Source organism: Chelonoidis abingdonii, chromosome 3 (assembly GCF_003597395.2).
Source record: "Chelonoidis abingdonii isolate Lonesome George chromosome 3, CheloAbing_2.0, whole genome shotgun sequence".
In the NCBI taxonomy this organism is placed as follows: Eukaryota; Metazoa; Chordata; order Testudines; family Testudinidae; genus Chelonoidis; species Chelonoidis abingdonii.
Window position 1 is genome coordinate 89,012,875 of NC_133771.1, and position 14,061 is coordinate 89,026,935.

Here is a 14,061-nt window from a genome sequence, read left to right on the forward strand (position 1 = left end):
GTCTCATTGTTTCCTTGTACTGCTCTGGCTGGCTGTATCCATCTATCGTCTCTTGTCTTAGACTGTAAACTCTTTGGGGAAGGAACCATCTGTTTATTATATGCTCATACATCACCTAGAACAATGAGGGCCTAGTCCATGACTAGGGCTCCTAGGTGCACTGGCATACAAATAAATAAAAGAAGAAAAAGATTTGACTATACCGTGCCTAATCCAGCTCCCATTTAAATCACTGGAAAAGCTTTCCACTTAATATCATTACATATAATAAAATTTGTTATTGTAGCCTTGTGCACAAATTCAACACTATTTTACACATGTATTTACATGCCACTGTAAAAACCAGAAAGTCAAACCAGCTGCCGTCAAAGCATGCAGCACAATAAACAAACTCAGTGCCAAAACAGTCGGCAGTCCATGTGCCCAAATGACATATCCAATTATTGCTGGGTATCCATCCCCCTGTTCTCCTTGGCCTTTCTGGCATGTTTTGCACATGCAGGCCATGACTGGACAGGAGTCAGTGAACGCATAGGATACATTGGTTCATTCCATGTACTAGAGTTCATTGCCTGTGACATGGTCCAGCCACCTCCTGAATTGTCCAAAGAATGCATACTCTGCAGGCTGTAGAGCAAGAGATGATGATGGCACTGGAGCCTCGTAGCTATGGGCTTAAAGTAATCATTCAAAAAGCTCTTTCTGCAGCTCTTACTCCCTCAAGAATCTGTCCGCCAATTTCTCCTCATGCTGTACAGATTCTGTCTCTCTTTCCACCCTCTGAGCATTTTATCTATTTGACACTCCTTTTGGTTCTTCTGGAACTCGATCTCCCAATTAGTTTTATCTAGCTGCTCTCTCATCAGCCTATCCCAGACTCTCTCTCTCTTTGCTTGGGCTAGATTGGTCTGAACTCCTACGTTCCTGGTGTCATGTGTTTGCCTTGTAGAGGTGGAAGAGCCTTGAAAAGAGAATGAGAGTACATTATTGTCTAAGCATGACAAAAGTTACATTTCCAGCCCTGTGAAAGGGACTGCTTTAATTCAAGGTCAAAGGATAACACTTATTAACAGGGTGTATTTCACAGAGAAAACACCACTGACTTCAGATATCCTTTGAAGCAGTACTGAAAACCATCACACATCACGGTAATTCTCTCATAAAAAAATTATTTGAAATAATTTTTATATCCCTCCATTTTCTCAAAGTGGAGGTTGAGAGGCACCTTATGAGTGGTCTAGTTACTATCCATGTTTTTTCAATCCTGTCAAGAGGAGCAAGCTGGAGAACATTGATATTCTGGAAGTACCCCAGGGGAACTGTGAAATTCTGTTCCAGGCCAACGGCGGACAGCCACCTTTGCATGCGAAGGAGATATTGAGGCACCAAGTGACCAACCAGCACATCTCAAAATGGAGGGTGCATGTGAGTTACAAAGGCAGCCCTAGTAAGTATGCCCTGCCCCAGAGCATAGCAGACTGTATCGAGTTCTTACTCTGTGAGAATTTCGCTTTCAACACCAGCCAGCAATAGGTGACAATTTGCTGTAAAAATCAACAAGATGCTGATTTAACATGGAGACACACTACAGCCTCCTTACAAGCACCCTGCATCCACATACAGACCCAACTCGCTACTAGAAATGGGGACTCAACACAGATCGCCACCCTCCGCTGTAACTTGGACTCATATACTAAAGCTAGTAATAGACCAATTAAACACTCTGGTTTTGTCTGGACTCATAATAGCCACTTTTTAAAAACTCAGTTCACAGGCGGTCTGGGACTGTGCGGTCTGAGCGATCTGTGGCTGATTTATAAGGCGCACTATATTACACAAGCAGGGTATGTGAGGTTGTTTATTGTAGAACTCCAACCCACATTTATAACAATAATTGAGCAACTACTAAAGATTTCATGACAACTGCTTGTTTAACTTCTTCCTCTTTTTGTGGTATCCATTTTGAATCCCACATGGATTCAGGGGAATAGCGTGAGTTCCACCCTGAACAGAAGCACACCAAAACCACAACATGTTAACAACATGTTAATAACTTAACAGGCCCATAAGCCAAAAATCTCTTCCATCCATTAATAGAAACAAATGGTGGCAGAAACTTACCAGACGCCGGCTTCAGCGTTTGTTCTCATAGCAATTCTGCAGTGGACTGTTCCTCAGGACCATTCCCAAACAACTCTTCCAAATATGGACCCAGGATGTGCTGCAGCTGCTCCAGGAGCATAGTCTCCCCAATTACCAGCAGCACTATTGCCCTTCATTCAACAGCTGACTCTATCCCCTGGCTGTGCCTCTGACGGGGGCGGAGAGGTTGTAAGGGTAATATCCCTGCTCAGCAGATTGTCATGCACCACTGTGGGCTCAGGCTGAGTGCTTGCTACAGTTCTTCGTATCAGATTGATTTCCTCATAAAAGAAGTAGGAAAACAGAGAGTTCCCAGAAGTTCCATTAGCATCCTTGACTTTGCAGTTCTGTTTTCAGATGCTTGAATTACTCTCTGTATTGTTCTGCTGTCCAGTCGATCCCAAAGCTACCAGGCACTCAGATATAATTTTGTAGACAATCATTTCTTACACTCTTACAGAAGTTGAACACCTTGCTTGACTCACACCAGAGGTTAACCAGAATCCATCTATGTTCCTCTAACCAGCTAGCAGCATGCAGGATGACTTCTTAGTGCTGGCCATGCTAATGCACATTCACAAAGACTGTATTTCCAGTTGAGCAGTCCGCATGAAAATGAAGGGTTAAACACAGAGCAGTTGCATTTGAACCAGGCAGTTGCTTTCTGTTCCTGGGAAGTTTTGGAATTATGGGCTGGGAAGGACAGATCCAGAGGACAGTGTTGGTGGACTCTCCACATCCAAGTCTGGCAACTTAGACCACAGCTGCGTCCACACTGAAAAATGCCTGAGCTTTGATCCACATCACAGTGGAACTTGAGCACTGACCCATCCTCCCTATAAGCATCAGCAGCCCTGAGTCCAGAAGGGTTCCTGGACCAAGTCAGAGTAATTTCTCTGCGAACTGCAGCGGAGGTTGGACTTAAACCTGAGTCAGAGTCTAGGCTTATTGTGCTGCGTAGATATACCCTCAGTGGTGAGTAAGTCTCCTGGAAATTTCAAGAGTCCCAAAACACACAAATTACTTCTTCCTATCATGATACTTACATGTCTCACCATTGTGCCAAGAATGAATCTGAGAACAACCAAATTAAACCAAAGACTGAATGTAAACAAAAGTTTGAACTATACCACTCTCCTGACCAATTTCATTCTGGAGGTTCAAACACCAAAACCATGTCTTGAGCTTTCCCAATGCTTTTATAAAATTGCTGGCCAAAAGAAAAGGAGTAAGAAAAGAAGAAAGAAACATGGATGGGATAATGTATGTATTTAACAGATCTGATCTGCTGATCCATGTTCTATTATAGTAAATGCTAACTTATAGAGCACTTTTTGTCTACAGATCTTGAAGTGCTTTACAAAGATGGACAAAGTATACTGTCTCCACAGAAGAGGGGATTGAAGTGCTGAGTTAAGTGATTTGTCCAAGGTCACAGAGCAATTAAACGAGAGCTGGAACAGAACATACACTTTCTGAGGTCTAGGTCTTGCCTACACAAACAAGTAGGCTGTGACAAGGTAGCATGTGAATCTATCTCGCACTAGCCTGCTGTGGTCTAATTCTCCACATGCATCCCACTGATGCACAACAATAGTTTGTTACAGTGCTCTTTGAAACAGGACTAGTTCAAAGCATATTAACGAACAAACATGCATCAAGATCCACACCCTAGCTTACCGAGTTCTAAATCTTCAAGTAGGCAAGCCTTTAGATTCTCATACAATCCAATGGACCACACACTACTGTCCTTATATTTTACTGGATATTTTTATACTAAAAAAAACTCTACCCATTGAAATAAAATTCTATTAAAAACGCCCATGGATGCAAAACATAAGTTGTCAACACTGCATCTGCCACATTTTCAGATTCATAGAATGAAGTCAGAATTATTTTTCCTTTTAACCCGATTAAACGATTGAGAAGTTATCTGAAAACATAGTAAAAACCTGATGCATCTATGACAAGTTATTCATAACCATAAACAGGCTTTAAAAAAATTCCATTCACCCCTGGAGAGAGGAATTTGCTCTAGCAAACAAGGGGCCTTAACATCAATTTCTGTAGATTTCAAGCTTTCATTTACCAGCTCTTATAGTTGCAGAGATACCCTTTAAAAAGTCAAATGTGTAACAGATGAAACAGCATCTTTCCAATTCTACAAGCAGCTTCACTGTCTCTACTGTTACTCAGAGTTTCCCCAAGCATCAGGAGAATAAGAATAAAAAGACTCTGGCCTGCTTCTGTGCCACTGTTCATTCTCTAGACAGCAGTGAAACGTCATGGATTACATCCACTTCAGGCTTATTCAGAAAAAAGCAGGCATTAGAGTTACTCAAGGTGGAAGACTGAAAGGACAGATAGATGCTAGGAAATTAGCACCTGCTACCCAAAACCTCCAGGCTGCAGCAAGGAGAAGGGGGTAGACTTGTACAGATCATCTCTCACTTTAGGACAGCTCCCATTGGCCGGGGAACAGCGAACCACAGCCACTGGGAGCTGCGAGCGGCTGTGCCTGCAGATGGTCAATGTAAACAAACTGTATCGCGGTCTGCCAGCAGATTACCCTGACGGGTTGCAGGTTGCCCACCAATGCTTTAGGACCCAAAGAAAAGACAAAAGTTTCTTCTCCCTTGCAACACCTTTAGGGAGGAAGGGAGACAAACATTTAAATTTTAGGAAGCCTGATAACTAGAAGCTGATGTGATAGATGAAGGACCTAGGCAGGTTTCAAAACTTAACCTTGATTGAAATCCTAGTGACTTTCCCCTTCCCAACAGATGAAAAGCTTCAGGACCCTGATCTTTTCAATCAGCTCTTTGGTCCTAGCCCTTGGACAGTTGGGCCCCTACTTTCATATTCTGTATATCGACCTCTCATTTGCAAGTTTAGACCCCTAGCTAGCAAGCAACTGGAAAAATTTTAAAGCAGTTCTATTTTACTTGATGAATAATGTAACTAGTGTTTTCAAACTTAACACCCATTCAATCTTAAAAGTTCTCTCAAAATAGCCCTTCTTACATCCAAGAATCCGTATGATCTCAAAATATAACAAAAGCAGTTAAAACCATGAAAGAGTGCCACTTTCATTATACTTCCAATATGGCAAGTCATGTCAACAGATATGCAAGTCAGCTTTAATCACCAATGAGGGCTAAAATGGAACAACTGGTAGCGAAGGTGTACTTACATAAATGAAGATACTTTAACTATGGTTCACCTTCAGTTTGATGAAAGCAGATAGATATTGCAAAAAAAGAAAATAGACTCATTCTCTTTGCTTTGGCTTGGACACATTAAGGTTCTGATTCCTAACCTTTTAAAACTCTTTTCTTGATTTAGGACTTGCAACAAAGTCGGCACCTGCTTCTCGCAAGCACCCCCTCTGTTTAGGTGTGTCTGCATCCTTTCAGTTCTTTTCAGCGGGGCGGCACCCACTTCTTGTCAGCATCCCCCTCCGGCCGATGGATCGCTTGTCGGGTCTTCAGCGACTCAGTCCTCAGGGTGAGCCATCTATACCTGTCCCTGCAGCCCCTCCCGGGCTCCAGTCCTCAGTATGACCAATGGGGTCCCTAAATAGCCTAGTTAGCCAGCTTACATGTGGAGGATCCTGTCCTGGGGTGAAACAGCACCACCAGGGCTTCCTCCCTTAGGGCTCTTTGCTTGCCTTTCAGTCCTCTGACCCTGGCTCTTCAGCTAGGCCAGTCGGGTGGGGGGGAGAGGGGAACAGTTCCACAAACAGTCTGTTCCCTGGGCCTCTCTTCAGTGACTCCTAGCAGCAAGCCAGAAGCTATTCCCTCGCAACCCTGGTTCCTGCCAGCAATTACCTACCTTAGCCCTTGCAGCCAGCCAGGGGCACTTCTTGGTCTCCCAGTCCCTGCTAGCAGGCTGCTCTCTCCAGACCCTTTCAGCTCCTTTTATATGAGCCTGCAGGGCCCCTATTGGTTGCTACCTGTAGCATCCCTGATTGACTGCTTTCTCTGCAGCCACTCTAGCCTGGTTGGAGGATCTCTCCACTGCTCCTTTGCTGGGATAGGTGTGGCTAGACCCCAAGGCCCTTTGGGCCCAGTACACTCCATCACAAGACCCAAAAAGATTACCATGTTCACTCAGAGGCAATGAGCTCAAGATCTACCCTTCAAATGTTCACAGCAATGGACCCATAAATCCATTTTTAAAAGCATGTAAAGGAGCAGTACTTTTTACCAGAATGTGTCTATGGGCACAAACTTTTTTACTTCTATGAGCAATTTGCCCCTATTTATATATATATTATAGTTTGTGTGATGGCTGGCAAAACGATCAAATTCATGATACACAACTATGAATGAAACAATGTACAGCAATATAGAATTCCTTCCTCACTCATCTGGCTGTTTGGACACTATTTCCCGTCAGAAGAGAAGGGCATACAGCCAGATCCCACCAACACCCACAGCTACTAGACGATACAAAATGTGGTGCTGCTAGGACTTCAACTTCTAGAATCTAAATGACTGATTGGTATATAAAAATGACTTAATCTCCACTGGCTCAGTAGGTGGGCCTTGGAGCCTCCTTTTGAACCCAAGACTCTTAATTAGTTGCACAGTGGTTGTTTCATTTTAAACATACTAAGATTAATGTATCGACAGCAAAACTAAAGGTGCAAGCTGTCTATACAAGCATAGTGGCTAGGTGCTATGCACAGTGTTGCAACTTCGCACTTTTTCTACCTGGCTGGCAAGAATATATATTTACCTTAATTAGAATGATTTATTTCATGCAAGCTCATTAAAAAAACCCAAGCATTACCGTTGCATAAGACTTGAGCTGTAGGTGTGTGCCACTATCTTATAAGTCCCTCAGAAAAATCACTTTTTTTTTTTTAAATCCATGCTAACATTATGGGTAAATGTTCAAATTTCATTGGATATGCCTGGCCACCAAGTCTCTCACCCAAACTTCTATAATTTTTTCAACAGTGGGGAGGCAAAAGCGGGCATCTCCACTTCTGCCTCCTCACTGAGACTGCAGCTGCTCACGGAGGGTTAGCAGACTAGTCCATCTCAGAGGGATGTGGCAGTGTAGTCCGATTCCATGGAACTGATGTGGAGGAGGGGCAGGGTGACAAAAGTCACCTGAATGAACAATGAGAGCCAACTCAGTGAGCAAATGAATCAGATGGCACAAGCCAGTCTAGCCCAACCTGACGCAGGGCAAGTATCAGCTTGCTCCATACTCAGCTCCAGCCCAGGCCTCTACTGCTGTTTGTGTCCAGCGAGCGGAGAGAGGGGAGCAGTACTGACAACAAGGCAATCTAGCAGCCCTGACTTGCCCCCACAGCAGCCCTCACAGGCCCGTAGGAGACAGAAGCACAAGCTAGCAAGGAGCTCATACTGAGATCCATCCCGCACACAAAGCCACCACTGTATGGAACACAAGGTGTGTGAGGGAACCGTGTCCCAGTGGGGGAGATCAAGGCGTGAGGGATGGAACCTAGTTTCAGCTCCTCACCAGCCAGTGCTACAGTGTCTCCTACAGGCTTCCAGGGGGCCTCTGTGAGGTGAGCTGGGCCCAGGCTCCTAATTGCCACATTGTCAGTCCCACCTCTTGGACAGGAAGCAGCAGTGGTGGCCTGGGTCAGAGCTGGCCCACTAACCCACCCCTGCCCCCATCACCACCACCATGAACAGCCACAGCCTCAGTGGGATGCTTCTACCTCTCTGCTCAAGGGGGGAGAGGGGAAAGGGAAGGGAAATCGCAGTATTGAGCTAATTTCACAATTTCCATAGATTCCATGAAATCATGATTTACACAGGGCCTTACTCATATACCAGAATAAAAGTCAGTTTACTGATTCTGAATCACATACAGCCAATGCATTAGTCAACTGCAAAGTCAAAATTTCTCCCATTTAAAAAAGAAGTCAATGTATTTCTAAAAGATTTTATTTAATCTCATCATAGTTCCACTGTAAACAGTTGCAGAGTTTACTATGCCAAGTCATTTAAATATATTAACGTTGACAGTGAGGTGCTAATAATTGCTTACTTCCAACAACACAATTAAAAGAACTACAAATGTATTTCTCAAGTCTTATTAGCAAAAATTACTAAAAGAAATGAAAAGAAAAATAAAGGCAAGCTACTCTTTGTGCTAAAAAGTAACAGAAATAATAGATAATGAAAGCACCCTTCCTCTGCAGAAGCCAGAGGAAAGTCACCATTAACCAAGCTGAATCAGAAAAAGTTCTGCTATGCAAACACATATCAAAGTTTATGTCAGGGAAGCAAAAGGATTTCCCAGTATGCTTTGAGTCACTGGACAAAGTGAAGTAGTCTACTGTTTACTTTCCATGCCATTCTCCTGATATAGCAGATCCTCAACATCTTCTTAAAGAAACTATATCAGTCTTCTCTTATGCATTTAAAAAAATAGTAAGTCTGTTCCTTCCAGACAACCTCAGGCTCTAAATTTATGAATAGTGAAACAATTACTCATAGGATTACATAATTACTTTCTCAAAGAAGCTTCCCTCTGTCATATGTAGTTTGGAAACTATTGAAATGTACAGCATTTAACAGATTTTGTTATGGGGAAAAATATGAAGCACTGAATGTACGCAAAATGCAAATTACAAACAGAAGACATGTGGCTATTTTATATCAGCTTATTTTTGTGTTAACTCAACCTACCTACTTTAAAAATTTAAGCTTTAGATGCATCAGTTTGCATCTGCTTCAATTACCTTACCTTCCACTGCACCTGAATAATGCACAGAAAATATAACTCAAATTCCAAATATGAATAAAGACCGCTATACTATACTAATGGGGGAAAAGACACCTTTATTGTGCACTTTTACTGCAGTTTCTGCTCTCCCTAATGATAAGAGTGTACATTAAATACTCTACTTATAACACACATCTTTAAAACACACAAATACCTTTGCTCCCAAGGTCAGTATCATATAACACAAACATTTCAATGTTCTCTAATATTTGTAACAACTGATGGAAAGGAGGCCTTTTTTCCATCTTCAGTGTGCACTGAAAACTGGCAATAAAGGTTATCCATATTCAGAAAAATGTTATTGGTAAAGAAAATGTTGGTATTTGGGGGGGTATACCTTGGAATTGCCAAGCTTCTTATCGATTTAAATGATAAGAAGTATAGTTGAAGGAGTAATGAAGAATATATATGATGTTACATTAGGAAGTCGCAGGGGCCAACATGTGGCTAGTGGTTAGGACGTTCCCTTCTGCAGTGCAGCACGATTGCCTATTGGTCTGAGCAATTTACAATATACTAGCGTAACAGCAACATAAAAACCACCACTTCACAAGTCTTGTTGCAGAAGTCCCACGTATGGAACTCTGTATTAGGAAGCCGTTTAAAGATACAGTACTTATAAATTAACTCAGTAATCACTCCCTCAAAGACACGTATGATTTTTTTCTCCTCTCCATTCAAACACAAACGCTGCGTCTCTTTCCTCAAAGAGGCAAACCCCAACACCTCACGGCCTGGGTTACGTACAAATCCCTCTATCCGGAGCAGAGCAGACCCGCCGTGTTTTTACAGCTGCGCTTAGTTGTGGTTCACGAGCTACCACCGAGTCTATGCGGGGGGCAGCTTCTCCTGTGCGTGGCGCGATTGTAGCGATTTCCTACTCTCTCCGGGCACAAGCCTCTCTGCTCATCCTCGCACCTGCAGATCCCGATCCTGCTCTCCGCGCCTCCTCCCCACCAGCCATGAAGCCTGCAGGGAACAGCGGTCTATGGAGACCCTGCGGTCCCCACCGGCTCCAGGCAGGTATCACCCCACGCAGCAGCAGCCGGGTCCCGGCGGGGGAGGGGCGAGGCCGGCGGCGGCAGGTGAGGCACACGCCGCAGCACGCCGGGGCTGAATCACAAAGCGAGCCCTACGGGGGACTGGACCCCGGGCCTAGCGGCGGCGGGGGCTCCACAGAGGCAGCCGGGGGTCCCTTACCTGCAGGAGTGGCGCCGAAGACTCTCACCACGGGCACCTTCTTGGCCTGGGCCTCTCTGAAGCGGGACTGGCCGGGGTCCAGGCCGGGCAGCGGGCTGCCCATGTAGTAGTCGGCGGTCACGATCCTCACTGAGAACATGTTCACCGCCGCCGAGAGCGACCCACGCACTGAGCGAGCGCGGAGCCCACACGGCTCCCCCGCCGCCGCAGCGAGCGCAGCCGCTCTAGATGTCGAACCTCCGCCCGCGCGCACACAGACACACGCGCGCACTGAGCAGCCCGAACTGGCTGGCTCTAGAAGAGCCTGGCCGGCCGCGAGCGCCTCATGGGCAGAGCAGTCCCTTCCCTCGGCAGCGCGAACGCCTTGGCGGCGGTGCCTTCTCGGCTCCAGCTGTTGTTGCCATGATGATGATGTCACAGACGCAACCACTGGGGGGGGGAGAAGGGGGCGGGCGGGGGAAATATGTTTCTCCCCTTCTGCGCTTCAGCACAGGGTGTTTTTTCCGCTCCCTGGGCAGTGGAAGCCGTGCGGTATCGGTTACTCGGCAATCGGCCCTAGCGCCTGGGTGAGGCTACGGAGCGCCGAGTCATGGATCGGGCTGGGGACTCCTGGGCTAGGATTGGGTTAGGCTGGGTCGGGCCGCCATTTTGGATGCTGAGGCGTCTCGCTGCGGGAAGGTGAGTTGCCGCCCGCTGCTGGGGGAAGGGGCAGTCTCGTGCGTGACAGCGGCACGAGACTGGGGAGAAGAAGGAAGAAAAGGGGGAGCGGGAGTTCTCAGGTAACGTTTCTGCCGTCGCGTGCGCCCCCTTTGGCTGTAACGGTCACTGCGCGCTGCCCGCGGGAGAGGGAGAAGAGGAAGCGAGCGCAATTCTCAGCCTATAAAAGAGCGGCGGCGGCGGCTGCTGGCGAACGTGCTGCTGGCGGCGGGGAGGAGCCGCGATGCGGCTGCTGCAGCTGCACGCATTGGGGGCTGGGCCTTGGCGCCACTGCCCGCCCGCCCGCCCGGACGCGGCTTTCCCTGTCCCACAGCCCGCTCCGGACGCGCATCCACCACCGCCGCCTCCTCCGGGGCAGCCAGTGGCGCGGCTGTAGCCCGCGGAGAGCTGCTCTCAGGCACCGCGAACGATGCGGCTGCTGCCGTTAGCGGGGGGACCGGGCTCCCTTTGCGCCGCGCACCTCGGTCTTCTTGCGGTGGAATGACTGTAGGGCGGCCCCACAACTCCCCGACCGACCTCCCCAGCGCCCCCCAGCCATCAGCCGCCCACCCCGCGCCTAAGGGCCAAGCCCCAGCCCCACTGAGCTCACCAGAAACCTCCTTCCTCCCAGCGAGCAATCCTAGGGAGCAGCCTTGTGGGAAAGAGACAGGGTGCTTCTAGCCCACCGAGTGAAACCCCCAAGATCATGAGATTGGCTTAAAAATCATGAAATATTTTTTCCTTAATAAAGTTTGGTCTCGTTTTGTTTGTCTTCTGGTTTCTCAGCCCTTAGGCTGAGTCCGGCCCTTAGAAATGTAGGGTGGTGGTGGTTCGTTTTTTTGTTTGTTTTTTTTTAAACTGAGATTTTCATTCAATCTCTGTTCCCTGGCTGGGGCTTTAGGAAAAACACCAAATGTCACAAGAGCTGACACCCCTGAAGAGCCTCGTGTAAAAAGACTATGTGTTTTGTAGGCCTATTATATTTTGTTTGGTATGTGTGGAGATTGAAAGATACAGCAAATGTACAAATCTATAAAATCAGACATAAATTCAGTATGTAAAACATATGCTGCCCACTGAACCTGTGTATGTTTTGGTTTTAGATTTAAACAAAAAACAGGCGATTCCTACCCTTCATTTACTCTCTGAAGTTCACGCATCTTGGGTGGATTTTTCAGTCTATTTCTCTGTTCCTTGTCTCACTGGGTCAATTTGTTTTCCCTGGGTCACTTTTGTTCCTTTATCTCATTTTCACATAAATGGAAGAAAAAATGCTACTCAAATTTTGCCCATAGTCACAGAGAAATAGGATAATCTGCCTGGTGCACATAATTAATTGCCATTAAGAAATTTGATACTTAATTCTGAGATCTAATAAGAATTTAACACACAATTGAGGTGCAGTGCCCATTTCTGTAAGAGCTGTTTGTTTCCAAAAGGTCAAGTGTGGGACATCTTTTTAACTATGAGGATTAGAAACATTTGTTTTTAAGGAAGCTTAAATTCCACGAAAACTGACAGTCACCAGGAAAGTACTAGTGAAGCATATCACCAAGTACCAGCTCAGTCTGACCCAGTTTTCATCCTCCTGTTATTGTTCTTTGAACAAATTTTATCCTGCTCCCTATTAACTACTAACTTTTCCTCATTTCTTCCCCTCCACTCACAGGGGGCCTGCAGTCATCACTACACTTCCTTTGTGTTACTTCTTTCTGAGCCCCTGCTGTCTTTCTGTTAATCTGGTTGATCTTTGCTTCCATCTCATTGAGTATCCTTGCCATCTTTTCCTAAATCAGTGATGGCTTTGAGAGCTAGACTTCTTTACTTCATCTAACAAGTAACATGAAAGCAGTCAACAGTGTACTCTGAATCTGGAAGAATCGTTGGAAAACTGAGAAAGCAGGACTAGAACAAGAGTAGTGGACACCAGTCTGGAGAAAGTTTCCTGTCCAAGTGAGCTGTTTTATCCTCTGACTGAAACTGCTATGAATTTCCTTCAGAAGAATTAAGTGACTAGTTTCTTGTCCAGTTTTTAAGAGTTTGCTTAAAGTTTTAGTCTCCTAGCCCTACGAAACATTAGATAATGTTTTCATCCCTCAGCCAGAAGGCCGAGAAGCAATTTATCTGCAACTCCCAGACCTGATGAGTTCCACCTTCTCAGATTCAGAGCAGACTTCTCTCTATTTTCATTTTAATTGTGCATTTAAGTGAAGAAGTTAGCCTCAAGGCCATCACTGAGCCAGGAGCTCCATTACAGGGATCGGAGCTCCATGAGTACCTGTGACAGCCTTGTCAGCTGGCAGCAGATGCAAGATCTATTCCTGGACTTCTGGATTGCAGCTTTATGTGCCTGGACAGTCTCCAATATATGATATACTCATGTTAGTTGAAGTGTGTCCTCTAGTTCCTGAAAATTCTGACATCCCAGAGCAGTCAGTTCCAAATGGTAACATCGAGATTGGAGACGCCTCTGCCAACTCCTCACTTCAACCCCCTTCTCTAAATGATATATTCTTCCCAAGGCCATCTCCAGTTTTCCAATCTAAAGCAAGTCATCTCCTTTGTATGCTCTTCCAGAGTTACCAGCTGTGCACCTGACCAGCTATCCACATATTTGTGTGAAAATAATGAAACTTGAATATACAACTGCCACTAATCAAATACTATTAAACAGCTGTACAATAAATTAATATTAGTATTAGAAATAATAGTATCAACTGTCACCATAACTAGCTAACTACTGTCTTAAAAGATAGAATTTACTCAGCAGAAGAAAATAAATGTAGCTTTTTTTTTTTTTATATTTGAACAAAAAACAGGTCAGGCAGTAATTCACCTCTTCTTTTTCCCAGTTAATATTATGTACTTTATAAAAATCTATAACTGCAGTTCATTATAGAATACTTGTCTAAACTGATAATGCCATCCAAAAATTCAGTCTGGAAAAAACTGGCTTACACTTACATTGTAGGATGACATAGTGATGTCACTCAGAGGTGTGCAAAATCCACATTATTGAGCAATATAGCTATGGAGACCCAGCTCCCAGCGTAGATACCGCTAGGTGCATAGATAGGTCACTCAGGGAAATGGTGTTTCTACATTGGCAGAAAAATCCCTTCTGTCACTGTGTCTATACCAGGGGTCGGCAACCTTTCAGAAGTGGTGTGCTGTTTTCATTTTTTCACTCTAATTTAAGGTTTTGCCCGTCATACATTTTAACGTTTTTAGAAGGCTCTTTCTACA

General features: G+C 45.2%; 1 protein-coding gene and 1 long non-coding RNA gene across 3 annotated transcripts in view; one reads left to right on the top strand and one right to left on the bottom strand.

The window, feature by feature from the left end:
- REV3L (REV3 like, DNA directed polymerase zeta catalytic subunit) overlaps nt 1-10,333 on the bottom strand; it is a 250,580-nt gene extending 240,247 nt beyond the window's left edge. Inside the window, exon 1 of the mRNA XM_075063888.1 lies at nt 10,120-10,333. Coding sequence (XP_074919989.1) covers nt 10,120-10,258 — 139 coding nt within the window. The 5' untranslated portion in view covers nt 10,259-10,333. The remainder of the gene's footprint in view (nt 1-10,119) is intronic.
- Nucleotides 10,334-10,369: 36 nt separating this feature from the next.
- The window catches only part of LOC116820269 (uncharacterized), a 42,182-nt gene continuing 38,490 nt past the window's right edge, over nt 10,370-14,061 (top strand). Inside the window, exon 1 of one of the 2 annotated variants that reach the window (XR_012655528.1) lies at nt 10,370-10,797. This is a non-coding gene — a long non-coding RNA (uncharacterized LOC116820269). The other variant, XR_012655527.1, reaches the window with a different exon arrangement.